Genomic DNA, 27,741 nt, shown 5'->3' with positions numbered 1-27,741 from the left:
AGAAAACCATTAGTAACACACTACGCCGTCATGGATTAAAATCCTGCAGCGCACGCAAGGTCCCCCTGCTCAAGCCAGCGCATGTCCAGGCCAGTCTGAAGTTTGCCAATGACCATATGGATGATCCAGAGGAGGAATGGGAGAAGGTCATATGGACTGATGAGACAAAAATATAACTTTTTGGTCTAAACTCCACTCGCCGTGTTTGGAGGAAGAAGAAGGATGAGTACAACCCCAAGAACACCATCCCAATCGTGAAGCATGGAGGTGGAAACATCATTCTTTGGGGATGCTTTTCTGCAAAGGGGACAGGATGACTGCACCGTATTGAGGGGAGGATGGATGGGGCCATGTATCGCGAGATCTTGGCCAACAACCTCCTTCCCTCAGTAAGAGCATTGAAGATGGGTCGTGGCTGGGTCTTCCAGCATGACAACGACCCGAAACACACAGCCAGGGCAACTATGGAGTGGCTCCGTAAGAAGCATCTCAAGGTCCTGGAGTGGCCTAGCCAGTCTCCAGACCTGAACCCAATAGAAAATCTTTGGAGGGAGCTGAAAGTCCGTATTGCTCAGCGACAGCCCCGAAACCTAAAGGATCTGGAGAAGGTCTGTATGGAGGAGTGGGCCAAAATCCCTGCTGCAGTGTGTGCAAACCTGGTCAAGACCTACAGGAAACGTATGATCTCTGTAATTGCAAAAAAAGGTATCTGTACCAAATATTAAGTTCTGCTTTTCTGATGTATCAAATACTTATGTCATGCAATAAAATGCAAATTAATTACTTAAAAATCATACAATGTGATTTTCTGGACTTTTGTTTTAGATTCCGTCTCTCACAGTTGAAGTGTACCTATGATTAAAATTACAGACCTCTACATGTTTTGTAAGTAGGAAAACCTGCAAAATCGGCAGTGTATCAAATACTTGTTCTCCCCACTGTATATATATATTTTTAAACGTGATGGTACATTCACTAACTGGTTGTCAAGTGCAATTGTAGGCGTTCTCTGGTCGTTAGTTCTATTCGTATTGACTGCCATGTAAAGCGAAACTACCCAAGCACTGGTCGATGGTTCCGGAACTTTGCAGGTTGCGATGTCAAACAAAAACATAACACATGGCCTCATGCATTATTGCTTAATTGATTGCCATCCACTATATCATTTTAAGATATAGGCTAGACCTTATTTAAGAAGTCTGAGAAAATATTGCACATGAACACGTAAATTATCAAGGCACTGGACAAAATTAGAGACAAAGCAAACAAGAACCCAGTCAAAAAACCCTAGTCGTTTTCTTTTTTGTTTTATCATGGGCTGGAGCTCTTCATATGACATTGTGTGGTGTTGACTGTGTTTGTTGTGTGTTCTGTTTGTTGCTGTTAATTTGTGTGTGAAAACTCAATAAAAATTCTAATCATTAAAAAAAAAACTGTCCAGTCAAGCACTGAGAAACAAATGTGAGCCTTTATTGGAATGTTGCAAGGCATTAAATACACAAATCCCACCTTTTTTAATAATTTGGCATTTAATTAAAAAAAGGCTAACAATACTGGTCCTACAGTCATTCACTTTCAATTTCATCATTATTTCATGAATAGAGTTCTCCTTTCTTTCACTGCAATATAGAAAAGGAAATCTGGCATGGTCGAAAGTAAAAGCAGAGGTGTGTTAATGTAGAATTAAAGGGGGAATAGCAAGGACAGACATGGGTAGAATGAGGGAGAGACATTAAAGTTTTCTAACTTTAAAACATACTGTGTATCAAAGCTGCATTGTGGGTTAAAACGGTCACTTGCTGATACTGGTATGCATTTATTCCCCTGATATCCCAAGTTTTACATATAAAAAAACCTTTGTATGAAATATAAACAAGCTCTTGCTGTGATACATATAGTGAAGTGCATTTGAAGCAGAAAAAAAGTATTATAATAAAGACATTAATATGTTCTATAACCTTGCCATGATCTACGATATCTCGAGTTGCCAGATATTCCCTGGACTCAAGTTCTACAAACATAAATAATGTTTTCTGGTTTTATTATCATTTATCATCAATGTTATTGTCGTCATCATAATCATCATCATCATCATCACCATCATCAAATCCCCCACCACCCCACCATCATCAAGCTTTCAGCATGTTACTCGACAGATCCGGAAATGATCTTTTATAGTTTTGGTTTAGAAACCATATTTCCCTCATTTTGGAAAACAAAACAAAAAAATGAACATTTCCCCCAATAAAATTCAAGCCGGACTGTGTTTGGGTCTGGTCTCTTTTTTTCCTTTTCAAAAATTATTTATCGCCTCTCGTTCTGTACATCCAAAATGAACGAGCAATTAAAAATTGCAACCGCACCAACCCTGACCCGCTGCCCCCCCTCCCATGACCACCCCCTACCCTTCCAACCCAACCCACCCGGTCTAACCATTAGATATTGGACGGCCACAGTTAAGACATGACTCCGAACACGGGGTTGTGACGACAGATGCTGGGCCCGATCTCCTCATAGTCCTTTTTGGTGTGGCATACCTGGTAGAACTCAGGCTAGAAAAGAGAAAGCAATGTGTTGACATTTGGCATATTTGAATAAAAGAGAAAAAAAACAAAAAAACGTTGAAAACAAACGATCTTAAAGACATTACAAAACAAGAGTCAAAGCGAGTGGGTTTGGGTTTTTCTTCCTTAAAAAAAAAAAAAAATCTTAAAAAGAGACGTTTAAGATGCCCATCTCTTCCATACAAACCAAAGAACATTACGTTAGAAAAAAATAGATCTACAGTATATGTCCTTATTAACTTAAGCCTAAAAGCATTTAAATGCTGTGCTGTAAAACGTCAGTGATGACACAACCCACTTTACGGTCACATCCTACAGTACTGGAGCATTTAAACGTCAGTGATGACACAACCCACTTTACGGTCACATCCTACAGTACTGGAGATCCTGTTCTAAAAAGATGTTATTCAGTTGACTCATCATGAGTAATGCAATGTTGTAAACTCGCGACACTCACAATGAACATTATCAATGGATGCCCCTGAATTCATTATGGACTATTCCCTTTTACATTGGAATTATTCACAATTACCTTGGCATTTCAAATCGGGTTACAAGGAAACTGGAAGATAGTATGCCCTTAGAGTAAACACTAAATGGCAGTAATCATTCTGAAAATGCAAATCACTGATATAATTCAGCTAAAGTGCTGACAGTAACCTTTCATTGCATCATCTTGGACTACATTCTAGGGAGGCAAGTTATGCAGATGGCACATAAAATAATGACATTTTCTGAATGACATTTCAAATCAAATTGTTTTACTATGTTAGATGTATCCTTATATGAAATTTGTTCCAAAGTACACTACATAATTTCTACAATTCCACTTATAATACAGTTTTCCCCCACATAATGTAGGAACAGAATAGCAATACTTACAGTTGAGGCTAACATGGATCCTCCGAACCACACTGCATATCTCTGCATATGATGAGTGATGACTTGCACATCAATTGGTTTGGGCTGAGAAGGAAAAAGCAAAAACCAGAAATAAATAGATGTTAGGGTTTTGTCTGGATCAAAAAGGGGCTAAGGTGGTGGGCGTGGCAATGGGCGCGGTCGGCACGGCTGAATTTTAGAGAACATTTTAGCGGCCTCCATCTTGGCGGTGTAAAGCCAATTTCCTGCAATTCTACAAATTCCTCCAAGGAGCTGAGAGAAATTGTTGTCGTTTTAAAGCTAATTTCCTGCAATTCTACACATTTTGCCATGGCTAATGCAGTGTTCTTTTCCTCAAACATAACAAAATCAATATTACTAAATACATTGTTTTTACATTTTTAATTCCCCGATGACTGTGTAGCTTTTATTTGAGTGATTGTTAGTTCTCATAGATTACGTTATAAAAAAATGTATAGGTCCATTATCTTTTTTACATACAGTGCATTCGGAAAGTATTCAGAGCCCTTGACTTTCCACATTGTTACGTTACAGCCTTATTCTAAATTTGATTAAATTGGGTTTATTCCTCTATCTACACACAATACCCCATAATGAAAAAGCAAAAACAGTTTTTTTGAAATGTTTGCAAATGTATTAAAAATAAAAAAACTGAAAAATCACATTTACATAAGTATTCAGACCATTTACTCAGTATTTTGTTGAAGCACCTTTGGCAGCTATTAAAGCCTCGAGTCTTCTTGGGTATTACGCTACAAGCTTGGCACACCTGTATTTGGGGAGTTTCTCCCATTCTCCTCTGCAGATCCTCTCAAGCTCTGTCAGGTTGGATGAGGAGTGTCGCTTCACAGCTATATTCAGGGTCTCTCCAGAGATGTTTGATCGGGTTCAAGTGCGGGCTCTGGCTGTGCCACTCAAGGACATTCAGAGACTTGTCCCAAAGCCACTCCTGAGTTGTCTTGGCTGTGTGCTTAAGGTCGTTGTCCTGTTGGAAGGTGAACCTTTGATCCCACTCTGAGGTCCTGAGCGCTCTGGAGCAGGTTTTCATCAAGGATCTCTCTGTACTTTGCTCCGTTCATCTTTCCCTCGATCCTGACTAGTCTCCCTGCCGCTGAAAAACATCCCCACAGCATGATGCTGCCACCACGCTTCACCGTAGGGATGGTGCCAGGTTTCCTCCAGAAGTAACGCTTGGCATTCAGGCCAAATAGTTCAATCTTGGTTTCATAAGACCAGAGAATCTTATTTCTCATCGTCTGAGAGTCCTTTAGGTGCCTTTTTGAAAACTCCAAGCGGCCTGTCATGTGCCTTTTATTGAGGATTGGCTTCCGTTTGGCCACTCTACCATAAAGGCCTGATTGGTGGAGTGCTGCAGAGATGGTTGTCCTTCTGGAAGGTTCTCCCATCTCCAAAGAGGAACTCTGGAGCTCTGTCAGAGTGACCATCGGGTTCTTGGTCTCCCCAGATTGCTCAGTTTGGCCGGGCGGCTAGCTCTAGGAAGAGTCTTGGTGGTTCCAAACTTCTTTGTTTTAAGAATGATGGAGGCCACTGTTCTTGGGGACCTTCAATGCTGCAGACATTTTTTGGTACCCTTCCCCAGATCTGTGCCTAGACACAATCCTGTCTCGGAGCTCTACGGATAATTCCTTCGACCTCATGGCTTGGTTTTTGCTCTGACATTCACTGTCAACTGTGAGACCTTATATAGACAGGTGTGTGCCTTTCCAAATCATGTCCAATCAATTGAATTTACCACAGGTGGACTCCAAGTTGTAGAAACATCAAAGATGATCAATGGAAACAGGATGCACCTGAGCTCAATTTCGAGTCTCATAGCAAAGAGTCTGAATACTTAACGTAAATAAGGAATTTGTTATATATTTTTGATAAATTAGCAAAAATGTAGACAAACCGGTTTTCGCTTTCTTGTTATGGGGTATTGTGTGTAGACTTATGAGGATTTTTATTTATTTAATCAATTTTAGAATAAGGCAGTAATGTAACAAAATGTGGAAAAAGGGAAGGGGTCTGAAAACTTTCAGAATGCACTGTACTTATAATCTGGTTTTAGTAGTTTAAGTTTACACTGAAAGCGTAAGGTCCAATGCAGCACTTTTTATCTCAATATCAAATAATTTCTGGGTAACAATTAATTACCTTACCTCTGACTGTTTTCAATTAAAAGGGTCAGAAAGAAACAAAAATAGTTTGTTAGCAAAGAGCTATTTTTTTCTAGGACTGTCTGGGAGTGGTCTAAGTGGTGTGGGGAAAACTAGCCGTTATTGGCAGAGGTTTGAAACTCTTTCTTATTGGTCTATTAACTAAGTCTTTTCAAACAGCTCTTACATTAAAAAGAGCATTTTCACAGTATTATTCCAACCTCATAGTGTGGAAATATATTAAAACAAAGAAAATCAAGTTGACTGCACTGGGCCTTTAAAAAAAAAAAAAAATGCTTACACTGTTTGGACGTAGGCTTCACAAAAAAACACTTAGGTGGCCTTCCCAAGGATTTCAATGGCTGAAAAATCCCTGGATTATACATTTCTCTGCCAAAACTGTAGCTGGTTACAGGCTCTGACTAATAACAGCAGGGATTCAGAGCTTGACGGGACCACTTCTGTAAGGAAACAGGAACAGCTCTAGTAAGGTTACCATGACTAGGTAATGCTCTCACCTTGAGCTTGCCCCCACTCAGCTCCTCACTCATCTTCAGCCTGGCGTCCACAGTCCTCTTCAGGTCCCTCTGCAGGCGCCGCCCAAAGTCCCTGAACATGGTGGAACCTCCTGACAGGACAATGTTCTGGAGAGGAACACAGGGGGACGAGTCAGACATTGTGACTAATAAAGACACTGGTTAACACATGCACTAACACACAAAACGGGGTTCAACTTGCGCGCACAGAACATTTTAAAATATTGAAAGGAGTTGCGGACCAGAGAGCTGATAAGTCTGTTCAAGTCAAACCCAAAATGCTTATTGGATATTAATGGGATGTGTTTTTTTAACCAAGATCTATGTAGTTCCAGGGATATGATTACCTTGTAAAGAGGACGTCTGACATCAATGGGGCAGTTCTGGATAACCTCGTCCACAACTTCGGAGATGGGCTGGGTGAAGTCAGGATTGGCAAACTGGAGATTGAGGAAGAGTGAAGGGAGAAGAAAAGCGTGAGAGAAAGAGTTTATAATTGTATACACACCCACGTTCACAGAAATCTCAAAGAATATCTTAACCATTTTAAAGATGTCTATCTCCATCATTCACTATGGCTTCTGCAGACCTGAACAACTCCTCTTCTGCCTGTAATTTGTGATTATAGGTCATCTGTACTTCAGTGTAGGACAGGGTTCCCCAACTGCCCCCCCAAAAAAATATATATATTTAAAAATGTTTATTGTTGAATATAAGACTGTAAAAACACCAGCAAATCAGCTCCAAGATATTTACATTTTGGAAATCTGTTTCAAAGTATTCCCACGCATAAAAGAGATACAGGTAACTGCCAAAATAAAAAAAACACCAAAATAAAGTGTCTTAATAGGGCGAGCCAGAACAGCTTCAATGCACCTTGGCATAGATTCTACAAGTGTCTGGAACTCCATTGGAGGGATGCAACACCATTATTCCATGGGAAATTCTACCATTTAATGTTTTGTTGATGGTGGTGGAAAACGCAGTCTCAGGCGCCGCTCCAGAATCTCCCATAAGTGATCAATTGGGATGAGATCTGGTGACAGGCGGCCATGGCATATGGTTTACATTGTTTTCATGCTCATCAAAACATTCAGTGATCATTTGTGCCCTGTGGATGTGGGGGCATTGTCATCCTATGAGGGCATAGCCATGGTAGCCAAAATAATGCCCTGCCCATCATTTTTATACATGAACATAATGGGATGTGAACTGCTTAATTAACTCAGGAACCACACCCTGAGTGAAAGCACCTGCTTTTAAAATACTTTCCCTCGTTTCCTGTATTTTGGCAGTTAACAGTACATGTGATCATATACAAATGTAAGCCAGGTTTGAAACAATTATGTTTTAGTCAAATATTATATCTGTTTGGGCTTCTTGCGGTCAATTTGCAGTCTACAAATTATTTGTAATTATGCACCGGCCCCCTACCATCCGCTCAAGAAGAAATCGACCCGCGGCTGAATCTAGCTGATGATCCCTGATGTAGGATTACCCTACTTATGATGGTCCTTACCACACATTTTTAGCTACTGTAACCTAGGACCTAGGGGTCAGAGTTAACATTACGCTAATGCTCGATGACACTGAAGAGAACATTTCCCACTCATGGTATGCTAGTCTAATTAGCATAACGCTAACCTCTTGCTATGCTGCTGTTTAATAGCGTAGTGCTAACTGCTTACCTCTGGATGGAAGAAGATCTCAGGGCCAAGGAAGCGCTCGTAGCCCACATCGACGGTGAACTCCTTCTTGCTGATGTTGTTAATTCCGGTGTACTGCTTGATCCACTTGGAGCCGTCCGTGTCGTACTTGTTGAACTCTTTCACTAGGTCAGGACACACGTAGCTGAAACGCTCCTGGTGGAAAAAGACATGGACAAAGCGTGAGGGGATGATGAAGTACAGTGTAACTGGTTACATACTGTATGTTACATTCTGTAGGGTCAGTGTGGTCCACAGTACAAGACTTACAGAGCTGGACTGAAACTTATTTTTAAAGTTCAATAGTCATATATTTATAATTTTTAGGTGTTAGTATACATGTTTAAAGGTCTTTGATCTTGGTGAGCAACACAACTCAGGACGTAAAACATAAATCCTGACACCAGGGGCTCTTCTTCCTAAATTAAGCTGTTGTTGATTAAGTACCTGCTAGTGCTGAGCGATTAACTGACATTTCGATTACTTTTCAGTTTTAAAACAACTAATTGACCAACTTCGGTTCAATTATTTGAATCCCTTTTCGTTTGGTTTTTGTGAGCTCAATGCGCACATTGCACAGTATCTCTAGAGATCAAGCCCGAACTGTGCAATGTAGTAGGGAGTCGTAGTTTCCAACAGGCCAATATTCTACACTGTTAGTGCAGAAAACGTGGTAATTTACTTACAATGATCATAATCAATTGCTCGCCTACTTGTCCAGTCTGTGTTTCTTTTACGCGTGCTACATTAGGTTTGTGTGAGGCAGACACAGAAAGTGAGAGAATAGACAGAAGAATGCACGATCGAGAGGGATAGAGCGCATCGCCTGAAAATACATGATCTAAGTGATTGATAGTTGGTATTCAGCAGTCATAAAAGTATGCCATATTTACTTGGAAGAAATACTAAAATAGTGATTTTGTCAGACAGCATAGGCAGCAGCTCTACAGAGATGAGATGACTTGGAATGAAATAAAGTCATCAAATAAAAATAATGTAATATACACAACTGAAATATTTGATTTAAGTAATGTGATAAACAGTAATGAATGGGAAGTCACTACCATCATGGGACTTCTATTAATTGTTGTATTCTGTGTTGTTACAGCATTCAACCCACATAATGCATTTAATGTTTTACATTTTTTTAATCAAAACCGAAAACCGTGATTCTTTTTTATAATGAACCCTATAATGAACCCTAATTACATTTGAAATTATTTTCTTAAGGGTTTCCAACAACACAGGACTACACTTAAACAATTCTCCAAAACACAGATTTGGGTAGATACAAATGCAAATGATTGATAGCTATTTTTTAAACAATGATCTTCAACAGTATGGCCAACAAGGATTTTAGATGAGCCTTTCAATAAACATTTATTGCTTTGGATCAAGAAGGGAAGCGAGGTGAATCACAATTGATTCTGGTGAAAACAAGAGGAGCAATTACAAGCTTAGGGTTAATGGGAACACCACACCCTTTGAAGCACCAGGGGATTGAAGTCGTCCATCTTGAAGTGTAACCGGAACAAACTATCAAAAACAGAACTGCGTCTATGTGTCCCATGTTCCAAACTACCTCACAAAAGAGAAGACTGAATATCAAGTGATGTGCTTAGCAGGAGGTATTAAACTTACCGATAGAACAATGGCTCCACCTAGTGTTCTAGCCAACAAACTACAGACAAGGTGAGAATTACACATTGTAGACATCTTACTTTATTTATTTCTTAATCTATATTTCATAAAAAAATCTGAGTTGTGCTAGCAATGTTCATTTACTCTGTCAACTTCCCAACTTCCACTGCAAACAGTGACAAAATCTGAACTGTGTGAGTGGTGGTTGCTAGAGGAATGCTGTTGGGGCGCATACCTTCATTGAATGAAAGTGCTGGACAATAATGAGAGTGGTAGACTAGTTGTTGGAGAAAGACAAAACAGTGGGACTTCTGCCAGAGTGGTCGGTCCAGGACCCAGGACCAGAGTGACAGGTGTTATGATGCAGTAGTGCGAGTTGTGAGGAACTGTCTGACTGTTATCAAGCCAAGCTAGTATGCTACTGCAATGTAGAATGAATTGTGTAAATCGCACCCGAAACAGTTATTGTGAAAGCATGAGATATTTTGTTGAATTCTTACAAATGGCTTAGGGAACCACAACAGAGTACATTATTTCTGTGTGAAAATGTCCTAAGGCAACACAGGATCGTTTCAATTTGAAATCAACATTCTGGAAAAACCTTGCCTCAGAACCAGGGATAGGGTTAAGAATTTGGTCTAGGATTGGCTCCTTGACTGTACTATGAACACAGTGGTTGGTGAGTGGAGTGGTGGTTGACATCACCTACCTTGACTGCCTTGGCCGTCTCCAGGGACTGCTCTGGGGGGATGCCCACCTCCCGCTCCCTCAGAAGCTGCTGGGTGAAGTAGGTGATGTCACGACCCGCGATGGGGATGTGCTTTATACAGCTGCCGATGACGTAGCCCTCAGCCTATAGCAACACAAAGAGAGATGGTTCAGAGTTCACAATGTCTAGGGTGAGGGGATGTCACAGCATATAAGAATAAATAAGTCAAAGTAGATGCACGTGTTTAAATAACGCTCATGCCAGATTCACACTATTGTGCCGAACTAAACCGTACTGTGCTGGCCTGGATATTTTCTTTTCACATTGTCCTTTCCAGCAACTACGGTGAATGTGTAGTCAAGCCAGCCCAGTACAGTTTGGTAGTGTGAAAAGGGGATCAGCGAATATATAACTGACTGTATTCTTTAAGCAACCTTGAATAGGCATCTTTTTATTTCATACATTTATTAGCATTACATGCTCACATCCTGAATTCTCCCTCAGTATTAAGTTTGGCTGACTTTCTGTATGTTAAGCAGTGGCTTGTACATCCTACAAAATGCTGACTTAAATTGCCACTGACCACACAACGTGTGTTCTACCAATACATTTCCTTGCCAGGCAATTCTTCCTGTATCTAAGGCTGTGTGTCAAAAGTATAGAGAGGCCTACATGGATAGTTGCTTTCATCTGCACTGATTGAAAAGAAATGGCCAAGATAGTAATCCTTTCCCTGGCTTTTACCCATCCAGTCTTTTTTATACTGAACAAAAATATAAAGGCAACATGTAAAGTGTTGGTCCCATGTTTCATGAGCTGAATTAAAAGATCCCAGAAATGTTCCATACGCACAAAAAGATTTCTCTCACACATTTAGTGCAGAGATTTGTTTACATCCCTTTAATTTCACCTTTGCCAAGACAATCCATCCACCTGACAGGTGTGGCATATCAAGAAGCTGATTAAATGGCAGGATCATTCCACAGGTGCACCTTGTGCTGGGGACAATAAAAGGCCACTAAAATGTGCAGATTTGTCACAGAACAATGCCAGTTATGTCTCAAGTTTTGAGGAAGCGTGCAATTGGCATGCTGACTGCAGGAATGTCCACCAGAGCTGTTGCCAGAGAATTGAATGTTCATTTCTCTACCATAAGCCGCCTCCAATGTCGTTTTAAAGAATTTGGCAGTAAGTCCAACCGGCCTCACAACCGCAGACCACATGTAACTACGCCAGCCCAGGACCTCCACATCTGGCTTCTTATCCTGCGGGATCGTCCGAGACCAGCCACCCAGACAGCTGATGAAACTGAGGAGTATTTCTGTCTGTAATAAAAACGAATTCTGATTGGCTGGGCCTGGCTCCCCAGTGGGTGGGCCTATGACCTCCAAGCACCACCCATGACTGCGCCCCTGCCCAGTCATGTGAAATCCATAGATTAGGTCCTAATTTATTTATTTAAATTGCCTTATTTCCTTAAATGAACTGTAAATGTTGAGTTTATATTTTTGTTCAGTATAGATTTGTTAAGTAAAGGGGAACGAAACAGGCAAAGGAGGCCACTGAGAAGTATTGAGACACATGAACCTCAACATGCAGGATCAGGGGTCTGGCTGAGAGCCTTTCGCTCGGACCATGGTTGTGTTCAGTATGACACGCAGTAGCAAAACATTTAGCAATGGAACACAAAAATCTGTGTTCCTATTGGACAAGTTCAGGTTGTACCTTTCCGTCTCTCTATAAAAAAAAAAAAAAATCCCTTTACTCTCTGGGTGTTTCTCAATATGTATTCTACCGTGCTCCATACTCATGCTCCAAGTGCATTCTCCGACCACGTTCTCTTGAGTATGTTCTTGTGGGAACGAGTGTGGAGAACGCATAAAACACTACATTTGAGAAGCACTCGCACTCTCCCTACTGTATTACCTCACACTTCACCTCCCCATTCACTGAGCCTTCTTCCAACATATACACAAAGCAAGCGTTTTACTTCATAATTATCAGCTAGGTACAGTGCATTCGGAAAGTATTCAGACCACATCCCTTTTTCCACAATTTGTTACGTTACAGCCTTACTCAAAAATTGATTAAATAAAAAAAATGTACTCAATCTACACACAATACCCTATAATGACGAAGCAAAAACAGGTTTTTTGAATTTTTGTGCAAATTGATTACAAATAAAAAACGGAAATACCTTATTTACAGAAGTATTCAGACCCTTTGCTATGAGACTCGAAATTGAGCTCAGGTGCATCCTGTTTCCATTGAGCATCCTTCAGATGTTTCTACAACTTGGTTGGAGTCCACCTGTGGTAAATTCAATTGACTGGACATGATTTGGAAAGGCACACACCTGTCTATATAAGGTCCCACAGTTGACAGTTAATGTCAGAGCAAAAACCAAGCCATGAGGTTGAAGGAATTGACTGTAGAGCTCCGACACAGGATTGTGTCGAGGGCATTGAAGTTCCCCAAGAACACAGTGGCCTCCATCATTCTTAAATTGAAGAATTTTGGAACCACCAAGACTCTTCCTAGAGCTGGCCGCCTGGCCAAACTGAGCAATCGGGGGAGAAGGGCCTTGGCCAGGGAGGTGACCAATAACCTGATGGTCACTCTGACAGAACTCCAGAGTTCCTCTGTGGAGATGGGAGAACCTTCCAGAAGGACAACCATTTCTGCAGCACTCTACCAATCAGGCCTTTATGGTAGAGTTGCCAGACGGAAGCCACTCCTCAGTAAAAGGCACATAACAGCCCACTTGGAGTTTGTCAAAACACACCTACAGGACTCTCAGACCATGAGAAACAAGATTCTCTGGTCTGATGAAACCAAGATTAAACTCTTTGGCCAGAATGCCAAGCGTTACGTCTGGAGGAAACCTGGCACCATCCCTACTGTGAAGCATGGTGGTGGCAGCATAATCATGCTGTGGGGATGTTTTTCAGCAGCAGGGACTGGGAGACTAGTCAGGATCGAGGGAAAGATGAACGGAGCAAAGTACAGAGAAATTCTTTATGAAAACCTGCTCCAGAGCGCTCAGGACCTCAGACTGGGGCGAAGGTTCACCTTCCAACAGGACAACGACCCTAAGCACACAGCCAAGACAATGCAGCAGTGGCTTAGGGACATGTCTCAATGTCCTTGAGTGGCCCAGCCAGATATCTAAAAACCTGTTTTTGCTTTGTCATTATGGGGTATTGTGTGTAGACTGATGAGGGAAAAAACTATTTAATCCATTTTAGAATAAGGCTGTAACGTAACAAAATGTGGAAAAGGGGAAGGGGTCTGAATACTTTCCGAATGCACTGTATATGAATCGTAATAATGTAGCTAATCAGATAGTTTAACAGGCAAAAATGACCTAAAACTAATATTACGCAAGATAGATTCAATTCTTCATGACTATCTGGCTAGCTAACAGTACTAGTATCTAGCCCTATTGACTTACTTTGGGCTTGCGATCTACGGTACGTAGGCAGGTAAACATGCCAAAATTAACACAGCATGTATTTATAAACGTATCAAGACATATGAAACGTGAATAGGCAATATTTCATTCCGAAGTCTGAGTTTATTTTCTCTCGCTTAAGCTGAAATAATGGCTGCCATTGATTTCAATATTTTGTATATTTCTTTGAATACTTCCCGTTGAAGCTTGCATCGATGCATGCTTCAAAATATGTACAAACGGAGTACGCATTCGAGAAGTGCCCTCCGTGCTCCGTTTTGCATACTTTGATTTGGACTCATACTCAGACCCTCCTGTGCTCTAATTTGTGTGCTCGGAGCGCAGTAGTGTGCATTTTAAGAAACACCCTCTGTGTGTGTGTGCACTGTATAGCGTGTGCACGTGTGAATGTGTGTAATCGATCAGTCTTTTCTGTCAGATGTGAGAAGACTTTCCTCAGGTCAGGTGTGTTTGTCACTCACCACAGGGATAACATGGGTGACTCCGTCTCCGCTGTCGATGACCGTCCCCGTCAGTGTCCTCTCCCCCACCTGTCTGGATGTCCAGGAGGCCGCCAGCGCCAGGACAGCCTTGGGTATAGAGAACACAACGTCAATGTGACACCATTGTAAAGCAACAACATTGAGGTGTACCACATCAGGGTGTCCGTGATGTCATTGACCACATTATTTTGTCTGCTAGATATAGTGTTCCCAGGGATGATGAGGCCATACCTGCACTGCAATGTAGAGCCCTGGGACGTTGAAGGACTCAAACATGATCTCTGCTGTGTACTCTCGGTTCTCTGGTGTATTCAGAGGAGGCTCTGTCTGCAAGAGGACACCACAGTACTGGGAGTTAGACTTCAACACAGACACACTAATCCAACCAGCATCAGATTCATTATCAACCACATCGACCCTCAATTACAGGTAATAGTCTATGCTATGTACCTACAGAAAAGGTATTAGTTACAATGTATTATAACAGCCTTAGTGTTCCCCCTACATTCATTTATCAGCAGCGGCCAACACTGCAAAAAAAAGAAGGGAAAAAAAGGTATTTATTTGTATTCTGCCGAGATGCGCTTTTAAGATCAGAGTAACAACTTACATCAGACCCTCCGAGAAACCTCCAAGGTAACTAGATAGCGAGCTTGTAATCCTGGAAGTGTAGCCAACCCTATTAATAGATGTATGCCCCAGGAAGACCCAAGGTTTTTAGCCCACTGTTTTAACCGTTTTGTTTCAGTTCCCTCACACTGGGTGTTCCATTTCACTTGGCTCACAGTACTGATATAGTCCTACTTCCTTAAGTGTCTTGGCATTTACGACAGCACTTTTTAATCCAGGAGTGCACAACTCTGGACCTCGAGTTCCGCAGTCCCGTTGGTTTTCGTTTCCCCCATTAGGTTGGAAAGAGAGCCTACCCTCTTTGTGGCAAGTGTGCCCTCTATCCAACTGTATTGTGTCTTTCTATCCCGTAAATGTCCCATTTGGCCCAAGGTCCTCTTACCAACAGGAAGTAGTGGTCCTCAGGCTCCGCCCTCAGGTACTTGAAGATCACCTGCTCCATGAACCTCTCCATCAGGTCCCAGTCCTCCACAATGCCGTGACGGATGGGCCACTGTGGGTGAGAGGTCAAAGGTCAGTCACACTGGCAAACAAAGGGCCTGGTTTCCCGATAGAACTTAGGCTTATGAGTGTTTTAACAATGCATCTTTCTTACAACGGCCGAAGATCTAACATGTGTTTACCAAAACACCACGCAGAGAGAACGTTCGCTAAGTGCGTCGTTGAGGCATGTGTCGATACTGATAGGATCGAAAGAGAGCGGTGTTCTCGGATCAGCTTTCCCCATTCAAATCTTACCTTAACATTCAAATTATTCCACAATACTGACGACGGATCAGCTCCTAAAAATATATTATCCCTGGCTGCAAATATTGAGGTGGGTTATTCTAATGCTTACCCTATAATAATAAATCAAGATTTGGCACATCATTGTTGTTACACATGAAATATATTGAGACAAAATTAAACAGTAGCCTACAATTAGCAAAATATACAGTTGAAGTCGGAAGTTTACATACACCTTAGCCAAATACATTTAAACTCAGTTTTTCACAATTCCTGACATTTAATCCTAGTAAAAATTCCCTGTTTTAGGTCAGTTAGGATCACCACTTTATTTTAAGAATGTGAAATGTCAGAATAATAGTAGAGAGAATTATTTATTTCAGCTTTTATTTCTTTCATCACATTCCCAGTGGGTCAGAAGTTACCATACACTCAATTAGTACTTGGTAGCATTGCCTTTAAATTGTTTAACTTGGGTCAAACGTTTCGGGTAGCCTTCCCCAAGCTTCCCACAATAAGTTGGGTTAATTTTGGCCCATTCCTCCTGACAGAGCTGGTGTAACTAAGTCAGGTTTGTAGGCCTCCTTGCTCGCCCACGCTTTTTCAGATCTGCCCACAAATGTTCTATAGGATTGAGGTCAGGGCTTTGTGATGGCCACTCCAATACCTTGACTTTGTTGTCCTTAAGCCATTTTGCCACAACTTTGGAAGTATGCTTGGGGTCATTGTTCATTTGGAAGACCCATTTGCGACCAAGCTTTAACTTCCTGACTGATGTCTTGAGATGCTGCTTCAATATATCCACATAATTTTCCTTCCTCATGATGCCATCTATTTTGTGAAGTGCATCAGTCCCTCCTGCAGCAAAGCACCCCCACAACATGATGCTGGCACCCCCGTGCTTCACAGTTGGGATGGTGTTCTTCGGCTTGCAAGCCTTCCCCTTTTTCCTCCAAATATAACGATGGAAATTATGGCCAAACAGTTCTATTTTTGTTTCATCAGACCAGAGGACATTTCTCCAAAAAGTACGATCTTCGTCCCCATGTGCAGTTGCCACTGCTCCAAAACCCCATAAAAAGCCAGACTACAGTTTGCTTCTTCCTTGCTGAGCGGCCTTTCAGGTTATGTCGATATTGGACTCGTTTTACTGTGGATATAGATACTTTTGTACATGTTTCCTCCAACATCTTCACTAGGTCCTTTGCTGTTGTTCTGGGATTGATTTGCACTTTTCGCACCAAAGTACATTAATCTCTAGGAGACAGAACGCGTCTCCTTCCTGAACGGTATGACGGCTGCGTGGTTCCATGGTGTTTATACTTGCGTACTATTGTTTGTACAGATGAACGTGGTACCTTCAGGCGTTTGGAAATTGCTCCCAAGGATGAACCAGACTTGTGGAGGTCTACAAAAAAGAATTCGGAGGTCTTGGCTGATTTCTTTTGATTTTCCCATTATGTCAAGCAAAGAGGCACTGAGTTTGTAGGTAGGTTTAGAAATACATCCACAGGTCCACCTCCAATTGACTCAAATTATGTCAATTAGCCTATCAGAAGTTTCTAAAGCCATGACATAATTTTCTGGAATTTTTCAAGCTGTTTAAAGGCACAGTCAACTTAGTGTATGTAAACTTCTGACCCACTGGAATTGTGATACAGTGAATTATAAGTGAAATAATCTGTCTGTAAACAATTGTTGGAAAAATTACTTGTGTCATGCACAAAGTAGATGTCCTAACCGACTTGCCAAAACTATAGTTTGTTAACAAGAAATGTGTGGAGTGGTTGAAAAACTAGTTTTAATGACTCCAACCTAAGTGTATGTAAACTTCCGACTTCAACTGTAACTCAATTGAATGATTGATTTGAATATTAATGAATTATACAGGCCTATGTATCCTATAATGTAGTATATTTATCTTTTAATGCAGTCATCTCGGTTTTCATTTGAAACATATTTTGATCCTTCTCTTGTTTTTAACAATTGCAAAGACATTGGCAACTTTGTACTCATAGTTAACTTCTTTGTGAAGCTATCGGTGGTCACAGAGAGACAGATAAACATTTGATTCTATGTTTAGTGGATCTCTTCTGTGTATAAAGTGACGCGGTAGGGGAAAAAACGCATCTAACGACGCACTTAGCTGTTCTACGAGAGGTCTGAGGCAGTCGGTAAATAAGTATTTTCAATTGCAACATTAGTAACGATGGTTTTGGGAAACAGCTCAGAGATTTAACGATGCTCCTACGAAGATTCTAACTATGAACGCAGCCTTAAGATGCTTTTGGGAAACTGGGCCCTGTCTAGTAAATTACTTAGTGACTAAGTACACCAACATACATTTTAGTCCATGGTTGAATGACACTTCAAGTACAAGACCATACAATGAGTAGGCCTACATGGCCTAGCAGCACATCATGTGCACTAACAAACATTCAGTGCATTGCTTGGTGAAACATAGTAGTGACAAATAGTAATGTGAAATGAGAGTGACTGGCTGTTGACAGATGCCTCTCTGGTGCAGTATACTGGTTTCCGTATTTCCTTGGAATAGGAATCTTTGAAATGCACAGTATGCAAGTTCTCACATGACAACTTGTAGGCCATTTATCATGTTCAATTGGTGGGTTTGTGCATTGTATTGGTCACACACAAATGGCACTTTAGGGCTGTCATGTTTGGCATTGGGCAGGTTTGCTTGTAGTATATGTGAGTTTAAATATACTGTATTTGGTGGTCCTGTAGCCTTTTTGAGCCAACGGGTTTGGTACCTTTGTGGCATAATTGGGCTTGTCTATCCCCTCGTCTCCGATGAAGAAGTCCAGGTCGTCCACCCCCTTGACCGTCCTTGATCCAACCTTGGCCGACTCTTTGATTGCAATACCTGGTAGGGAGGAGAGAGACCAATGGAGGGAGAAAGAAAGAGAAAGACAAAAAGAGAGAGCGAGAGAGAAAGAAAGAGAGAATCAAGTAGACTAAGGCCGTGTTTGATGAAAGGGCTTAAGACATAAATCCAGTCGAACACCAAGTGCAAGAGTGACCTATGCCTTCACTGTTCACTATCCAGCCTTGTATTTCCAAAGCATGGCCCCAAAGAGTTATAAAATAGAAAAACAGGCTTGAAAACACTTTCAGCATCAATAATATCAGATCATTACCTAGACTCTTTGAAACCGTGTTAGGGCTCTGCTTATTAAAATTACTTTTGTCTAGGCAACAGTTAGGCCTATCGTCAATGTGAGGCGAATCGTCTGGACACATATACCCACATGATGGAACAATGAACTGTGGCTCTGTGTTCCCTGCATACCCCAGCTTAGTGTATCTGAAAGAGAGAAGGCACACCATTAGATTGAACAACACTTGCTCGCATTTTCTTTGTATGGTGACACGGCTGGAGGTAAGTAGGTAAGTAGGTAAGTAGGGGTAAGCTACATGTAGTGTTGAGTAAAGCTTAACCATGTATTAGATCGTAGGTAGGTAGTTAGCTGTAGTTAGGTATTGTATTTATTGTAGGTTAGTATTGTTGTTATTGTAGCTTTCCATGGGTAATTTGTGGGTTAGTTTCGAGGCATGAGGCTAGCTAGCTAGCGGGTAGCTATTGGTAACGATTAGCAACGCTGGAGAGCTGGTTCCAACGGTAATGTACTCCTACCCAACGTTTAACTTTTGCTTAACCATGTATTAGATCGTAGGTAGGTAGCTAGCTGTAGTTAGGTATTGAATTTATTGTAGGTTAGTATTGTGGTTGTAGTAGCTTTCCATAGGTAATTGTGGACTAGTATCGAGGCACGAGGCTAGCTAGCTAGCGGGTAGCTATTGGTAACGATTAGCAACGCTGGAGAGCTGGTTCCAACGTTTAATTATCATTATTATTATTTTTTTTTTTTTTTTTTTTTTTTTTTTTTTTTTTTTTTTTTTTTTTTTTTTTGCTGCGTTGTGAAGGGAACTCGACACGGACTTGAATTGTCTGTTTGGTGTGCTGACACACTCTTGGCAGTTTGTTGTGGCCAGGTGTTGATGCTAAGTTGTGTGTTAATGGATGCTAGCTTGCAGGTTGGCTACGGCGTCATAGCTAGGCTTCGTGGGTTGTTGTGGGTAGTTACTGTGTCTTGGCAGTGTCCTCGGCCGTGCCAGCTGTAGCACGAAGCTAGCTAGCTAGCCGTTCTTCAAACAGAGTCGACACAGTGGCCATTGCTAGCTACCCAACATGACCATTTGGCTGTACTGTAGTAGCTAACCACAATTTACTTGTCCTAGCTAGCCAACGTCTAATCATTGCTGCGTCATATAAGGAACTTGACACAGACACGAATGATCTGTTTAGTGTGATATCACAATATTGGTGGTTTGCTGTGACCAAGTGTTGGCGCTAAACGGTGTGTTATTGTTATTGGATGCTAGTCTGCTAGTTGGCTATGGAGTCATAGTTGGCTAGCTGAACAAAGTGGGTTGAGTCTACTCCTTTAAACATTGAACCGCTGTGGTTCACAACAATTCTGATTTCCAAAGGCGGAAGTTGGGAGAGTTTTTGTTCGGGTGGTTCAGTGAAACAATTTTAGTTTCCGAGCTAGAAGATTTGGTGAGGGAGGCCCTGCTCTCTCCACTCCCAGATGCTTAGCCCATTTCATTCCGATCTCCTCTGCATTTTTGTAGCCATTTGCTACAGCCTGTCAACTATGCCTCTGCCTATCCCTGTTCTCTCCTCTCTGCACAGGCTACACAAACGCACCACACCGCGTGGCTGCTGCCTCTCCAATTTGGTGGTCCCTGCACGCACCACCCACGTGGAGTTCCAGGTCGCAGGCAGCCTCTGGAACTGCCGTTCTGCTGCCAACAAAGCTGACTTCATCCCAGCCTATGCCAACCTCCAGTCCCTCGACTTCCTGGCGCTGACGGAAACATGGATCACCACTGAAAACACCGCTACTCCTACTGCTCTCTCCTCGTCTGACCATGTGTTCTCGCATACCCCGAGAGCATCTGGTCAGAGGGGTGGTGGTACAGGAATCCTCATCTCTCCCAAGTGGACATTCTCAATTTTTCCCCTAACCCATCTGTCTATCTCCTCATTTGAATTCCATGCTGTCACAGTCACTAGCCCATTTAAGCTTAATATCCTTGTCATCTATCGCCCTCCAGGTTCCCTTGGAGAGTTCATCAATGAGCTTGACGCCTTGATAAGTTCCTTCCCTGAGGATGGCTCACCCCTCACAGTTTTGGGGGATTTCAACCTCCCTATGTCCACATTTGACTCATTTCTCTCTGCCTCCTTCTTTCCACTCCTCTCCTCTTTTGACCTCACCCTCTCACCGTCCCCCCCTACTCACAAGGCAGGCAATACGCTTGACCTCATCTTCACTAGATGCTGCTCCTCTACTAATCTCACTGCAACTCCCCTCCAAGTCTCCGACCACTACTTTGTTTCCTTTTCTCTCTCACTCTCCTCCCACACTACTCACTCTGCCCCTACACAGATGGTAATGCGCCGCCGCAACCTTCGCTCTCTCTCTCCCACTACTCTCTCCTCTTCCATCCTATCATCTCTTCCCTCTGCTCAATCCTTCTCCCTCCAATCTCCTGATTCTGCCTCCTCAACCCTCCTCTCCTCCCTTTCTGCATCCTTTGACTCTCTGTGTCCCCTATCCTCACGGCCGGCTCGGTCCTCCCCTCCAGCTCCGTGGCTTGATGACTCATTGCGAGCTCACAGAACAGAGCTCCGGGCAGCGGAGCGGAAATGGAAGAAAACTAAATTCCCTGCCGACCTGGCATCTTTTCACTCCCTCCTCTCTACATTTTCTTCATCTGTTTCTGCTGCTAAGGCCACCTTCTACCACTCTAAATTCCAAGCATCTGCCTCTAACCCTAGGAAGCTCTTTGCCACATTTTCCTCCCTCCTGAATCCTCCCCCCCCCCTCCCCCCCTCCTCTCTCTCTGTGGATGACTTCGTCAACCACTTTGAAAAGAAGGTTGACGACATCCGATCCTTGTTTGTTAAGCCTAATGACACTGCTGGTCCTGCTCACACTGCCCTACCCTATGCTTTGACTTCTTTCTCCCCTCTCTCTCCAGATAAGATCCTGCGACTTGTGACTGCAGGCCGCCCAACAACCTGCCCGCTTGACCCCATCCCCTCCTCCCTTCTCCAGACCATCTCCGGTGACCTTCTCCCCTACCTCACCTCGCTGATCAACTCATCCTTGACCGCTGGCCATGTCCCTTCCGTCTTCAAGAGAGCGAGAGTTACTCCCCTTCTCAAAAAACCAACACTCGACCCCACTGATGTCAACAACTACAGACCAGTATCCCTTCTTTCTTTTCTTTCCAAAACTATTGAGCGTGCCGTCTTTAGCCAACTCTCTTGCTATCTCTCTCAGAATGACCTTCTTGATCCAAACCAATCAGGTTTCAGGACTGGTCATTCAACTGAGACTGCTCTTCTCTGTGTCACAGAGACTCTCCGCACTGCTAAAGCTAACTCTCTCTCCTCTGCTCTTGTCCTTCTAGATCTGTCTGCTGCCTTTGATACTGTGAACCATCAGATCCTCCTCTCCACCCTCTCCGAAATGGGCATCTCCGGCGCGGCTCACTCCTGGATTGCGTCCTACCTGACCGGTCGCTCCTACCAAGTGGCGTGGCGGGAAGCTGTCTCCGCACCACGTGCTCTCACCACTGGTGTCCCCCAGGGATCGGTTTTGGGCCCTCTCCTTTTCTCCCTATACACCAAGTCACTTGGCTCTGTCATATCCTCACATGGCCTTTCCTATCATTGCTACGCTGACGATACACAACTAATCTTCTCCTTTCCCCCTTCTGATCACCAGGTGGCGAATCGCATCTCTGCATGTCTGGCAGACATATCAGTATGGATGACGGATCACCACCTCAAGCTGAACCCTGGCAAGACGGAGCTGCTCTTCCTCCCCGGGAAGGACTGCCCGTTCCATGATCTCGCCATCACGGTAGACAACTCCGCTGTGTCCTCCTCCCAGAGTGCGAAGAGCCTAGGCGTGACCCTGGACAACACCCTGTCGTTCTCCGCCAACATCAAGGCGGTGACCCGCTCCTGCAGGTTCATGCTCTACAACATTCGGAGAGTGCGACCCTGCCTTACACAGGAAGCGGCGCAGGTCCTGGTCCAGGCACTTGTCATCTCCCGTCTGGACTACTGCAACTCGCTGTTGGCTGGGCTCCCTGCCTGTGCCATTAAACCCCTACAACTCATCCAGAATGCCGCAGCCCGTCTGGTGTTCAACCTTCCCAAGTTCTCTCACGTCACCCCCCTCCTCCGCACACTCCACTGGCTTCCAATTGAAGCTCGCATCCGCTACAAGACCATGGTGCTTGCCTTTGGAGCAGTGAGGGGAACGGCACCCCTGTACCTTCAGGCTCTGATCAGTCCCTACACCCAAACGAGGACATTGCGTTCATCCACCTCTGGCCTGCTGGCTCCCCTTCCTCTGCGGAAGCACAGCTCCCCCTCAGCCCAGTCAAAACTGTTCGCTGCTCTGGCACCCCAATGGTGGAACAAGCTCCCTCACGACGCCAGGACAGCGGAGTCACTCACCACCTTCCGGAGACATTTGAAACCCCACCTCTTTAAGGAATACCTGGGATAGGCTAAGTATTCCTTCTAACCCCCCCCCCCCCCCCCCAAATTGTAAAGTGGTTATCCCACTGGCTATAGGGTGAACGCACCAATTTGTGAGTCGCTCTGGCTAAGAGCGTCTGCTAAATGACGTTAATGTGCCCTTGAGCAAGGCACTTAACCCTAATTGCTCCTGTAAGTCGCTCTGGTTAAGAGCGTCTGCTAAATGACTAAAATGTAATGTAAAATGTACTTTATAAAAGGAGAAACAATTAAAAATCGATTAGCAGGCATAGCCTATATTTTGGTTTGGCCTAGCTTCTGTGATTTTTATCAATACAACCCCTGTTCTTCCATGGATCAGTCTAGTGCCAACAACTGCAGCTCAACTCTGAATAGCCTACCCTTCAATAGGAAGAGTGTAAAAGGGCATTTGGAATCTAAGGGGTTATTCATACATTTTCCCAAATCCACAACTTGAGTATAAATCTTAGCAAATCATCATCCTACCACTGGTCTGAGTGCCAGCAGTGTTGCAATTAAGGTTCACTTACACTCGGCTAATGCCTTATCGCAGAACGATAAGCTGCATACACAACAGTTAACTTTGTGTTTACTGTGAATGCGTAGCCTAGAAAACTCAGCCCAAGAGAGCTCAGCATAGTTGAGACAAAGGCTACTACCATAAGGATATGAGACACATCGTCTGAGATGCTTTTCAATACCATTGTTTCAGTGCAGTATGTTAGCCTATAGAAAGTAGGCCAAGTTGCTTTTAAGTCCTATTTTACATTTACATTTTAGTCATTTAGCAGACGCTCTTATCCAGAGCGACTTACAGTTAGTGAATTATTATTTATTTTTTTACTGGCCCCCCGTGGGAATCGAACCCACAACCCTGGCGTTGCAAACGCCATGCTCTATCAACTGAGCTACATCCCTGCCGGCCATTCCCTCCCCTACCCTGGACAACGCTGGGCCAATTGTGCGGCGCCCATGAGTCTCCCGGTCGCGGCCGGCTGCGACAGAGCCTGGATTCGAACCAGGATCTCTAGTGGCACAGTTAGCACTGCGATGCAGTGCCTTAGACCACTGCGCCACTCAGGAGCTGAGTTTTAACAGCATTGTAAATATAGCAAGGCCTACCCAATGAGTGAGGAATAACAGAGCCTGTAAGGATTAACATTTTAGCAGGTGCACGTGGAAGGCACAAAAACATAGCCTTGGGGCTTCATTCCACAGAACAGTCCTAGCTTGTCTGGGGCAGCTACCTGCCTCAACAAGCCTGTTGCACTACACTCTTAGCAGTGGACATAACTACAGGAGTGCTCAAATCCAAATCGACCCTCTAGCGAGCAAGCCCCTCCTCACTGAGAGGATTGGATAGGTATAGCCTACAAGATATGACAATGCTTAGGCAACACCCATCCAATCTTCTTAGAAATAGGCCAACGGAAGTGCCTAAAATGGAGGGTAGGAGATAGAGGTCAATTTGGGATTGGGCATTAGGCCTAGGCAAGGCCTGACATTTAAGCTAGGCTACCTTATTACGGTGTTTGATGAAAGACCACAACGTGACTCAAGGCCTGGTATAGGCCAAGTTTGAATAATGATAATGGCCTTACTGTGTGAAATCAAACTGTTTGCTGAGCATGATAAGCAAATGCCGACTCCACCCTAGCCCCAGGTACTAGACTTAGCTGCAAGCCTGGCCTGCAACACCTGCATTTGAAACATTTGTTTAGACCAAGAACAGACCCCTGCAAAAGAAAACATACAGTAGCCTACATAAAACAGTGGCTCTTCACAGACCTCCCAACACAACTGTTATAGAGAAGTGGACAAAATAAGCCCCATAATAACTCTGCTGCTCCATTTCACTGTTGAGTTCTAAGAATAGCGGCCCACTTGTGCATGAGGTAAGAGGATGTGGAGTTCTGTTCAAATATTCTGGCTGTTGTGAGCATGACTCATGAGCTGTGTGGTGGTGTTGCCTACTCAACCAGACTTCTGCTGGCCTGGTAATTTAGCATCTTGGCCTTCTCAGCAGTTTCAAACATCTGCTCTACAAAGGAGTTAGCATCATTTTCCATCCTCAGCTGTAGTTTTCAAGTCCTCTTCCCCAGTGTGGACCAGATGCACTAGCCTAACTAATAGCCCAAAGGGAGTGGGGAAGATAAGTGGAGAGGTATGCAAGGAAACATGAGTGATAACCCCAACTATTGTATTAAACATAAATCCCTGTCATTTCAAATAATCTAAGTCTCTAGGTCTAGGCTATATCAAATGCCTACATTAGATAACGCTCCTTAGATTAAAACTTGTGCATAAATAGACAGTAAGTAGGCCTAACAATTAGGGCTGGGAATTGCCAGGGACATCACGATAAGATATCACGATACTTAGGTGGCAATACGATATGTATTGTGATTCTCATGATTCTATATGCATTGCGATTCGATACTGTGATTTTATTGCGATTCGAGTTTTGGTGCAGGTATAGCTGACTAGCGCAAAAATAATATAGCGATATTGTCAAAACTATATATCGTAAAAAATAATCATATTCCCCCCATCACTAGTAACGGAATGCAAAAAACATGATTGTGTCTGAATTGCATTAAACAAAGTGATTATTTGCTAAAACAAGTTGCAGGCAACTAGAATTCTGTGGTGAATTACACTGTTCAATAATGAGGGATTAGCCTAGGTCCAACTGTTATTAATTCACTGGCTTTTAATTGATCTTGGGACCTGCAATCAGTATATTGGCATTCACAATATTTAGAGATGATAAAAAAGGATGGGCATGAAGCAGAAGTATGCACAATCAAAACAAAGTGTTGTAGAACTGTGAAGTCACCCAAATGAAAATCCTCGTGCTTTTCTATAGAATACAAATCAGTCTTTGTTATTCAGAAAATAATTCATGTATATTTTCATTTGAGATGGTAAAGGTCCGGCTAAATTGAAGAAATTAGAATAGTATGCTAATAGAAAGAAAACATGTTCTGATGCCGAAAACGACCATATATGGACTAAAAAACGTGAATGAGGAAGTCGACAATGTAGGAAGTCGCTCTGCGCGTGCTCAAAGCCGGGCATCACTAGTGAGCAAGCACTGTAAAATTACTTATGAAATGAATACCATTACAAAATTCAACTTTACAATAAACATGGAAAGTCCCTTTATACTGTCCACTCAAAGTATTTCCGAAATGCAATATATTAGATCCCCAGCAATGAAGCAAAGTCAAATAGATTGGGTGGATTTTTTGTATTGAAAAAGCCTTTCCAACAGGAAGAAAACATTTTCTGATGATGAAAGCAAATAGCAGGCTTATTGCTAAAACAGCAGGCTTATAGCTAGCCATCTAGCGAATACAGCAGAAATGTATGTTTAAGGCAAGTGCTGTTAAACAGCAGTACAATAACAGCCTAACAAAACGATTAAAACACGTTAGTTTTGTCAATGAATGGCCATGAAAGGTTACATTGATTGAATTTATTAGCAAACTATAGCTAGCACACACACCCAGTTGCTGACAGCGATGGGCTCGGTGACACCCAAAATCTCGGTGCGCTGTCTGCAAGGCGGTCTAGTTTGAATAGCTTACCCTGTACCGCAGTCGACAACACACGCCGGTAATCGTCCTGCCATCTCGTGTGCTTCTGGTAATCACAAATGTTTTCTGTTAATCGATAGCTGTCTGTGTCGGGTGGAGGATCTTGCAAACCGTCCACAGGCGGAAACCTGAACCCGCACAAGTACTGTTTCTAACGTTACTTCCGTACTCGGTCTAGGGCAGGCAAGATGGCTGACGCCGGGGAGCGCTTGAGCGAAGCAGGCAGAGGCAGTTTCACAGCTGTCAATCACAATAGCCCCTGAGAGCAAAGCATCAACACACTGCCAGGGGAATAAAACGTGACACAATAGGTGGTTGTGCCGAAATCAAATCTATCTAATTGTATTACATCTAATAAAATAATAGAATGCTGCAATAGTCAATATTGGCCTAGGGCACATCAATTTAAATAGACAAATTATCTGGACCAGGATTGAGATCAAATCCAGAATGAGTTTTACAGTGCTACACAATTAACATATTGCATTATTTTAATTATATTTATTTTGTATTAATTAGGGGGTAGATCAGCTTTAATATTGCAGATAAATTGTAACTTCCATCAGTGTAATTGTCTGCATTACTTCCAATCCCCCATATGTTTTTTCCTGCAAATAAATAAATAACACACATATATATATATATATATATATATATATATATATATATATATATATATATATATATATATATATATATATATAATAGTATTTGACAATTTTGAGGGACCATCAGTCCTGTGTTCCAATGGCACGTTGTGTTTGCTAATCCAAGTTTATCATTTTAAAAGGCTAATTGATCATTAGAAAACCCTTTGTTGCGAAATAGGAAGCCGATTCTGGATTTAACTTTGGATTGGAGATTCTTAATGTGAGTCTGGAAGGAGAGTTTACAGTCTAACCAGACACCTAGGTATTTGTAGTTGTCCACATACTCTAGGTCAGACCCGCCGAGAGTAGTGATTCTAGTCGGGTGGGCGGGCGCCAGCAGCGT

At 42.8% G+C, this 27,741-nt stretch overlaps 1 protein-coding gene across 1 annotated transcript; it reads right to left on the bottom strand.

Annotated features, from left to right (window-relative positions):
- Positions 1 to 1,449: 1,449 nt before the first annotated feature.
- Positions 1,450 to 26,931, bottom strand: LOC311129750 (actin-related protein 3-like). Its single transcript, XM_084162175.1, has 12 exons — positions 26,740 to 26,931; positions 18,804 to 18,859; positions 18,306 to 18,418; positions 15,188 to 15,298; positions 14,407 to 14,502; positions 14,155 to 14,262; positions 10,219 to 10,362; positions 7,851 to 8,024; positions 6,510 to 6,602; positions 6,145 to 6,270; positions 3,447 to 3,530; positions 1,450 to 2,552 (listed from the first exon to the last, which is right to left on the bottom strand). Exons 1-12 carry the CDS (start codon positions 26,781 to 26,783, stop codon positions 2,457 to 2,459), a joined length of 1,245 nt encoding a protein of 414 aa, XP_084018301.1. The 5' UTR covers positions 26,784 to 26,931; the 3' UTR covers positions 1,450 to 2,456.
- Between the last annotated feature and the right edge of the window lie 810 nt (positions 26,932 to 27,741).

Source organism: Coregonus lavaretus, assembly GCF_964263955.1.
Source record: "Coregonus lavaretus genome assembly, chromosome: 5".
NCBI classification, from domain to species: Eukaryota; Metazoa; Chordata; class Actinopteri; order Salmoniformes; family Salmonidae; genus Coregonus; species Coregonus lavaretus.
The sequence above is the reverse complement of the archived record's forward strand: the minus strand, read 5'-3'. Positions and strand labels throughout refer to the sequence as shown.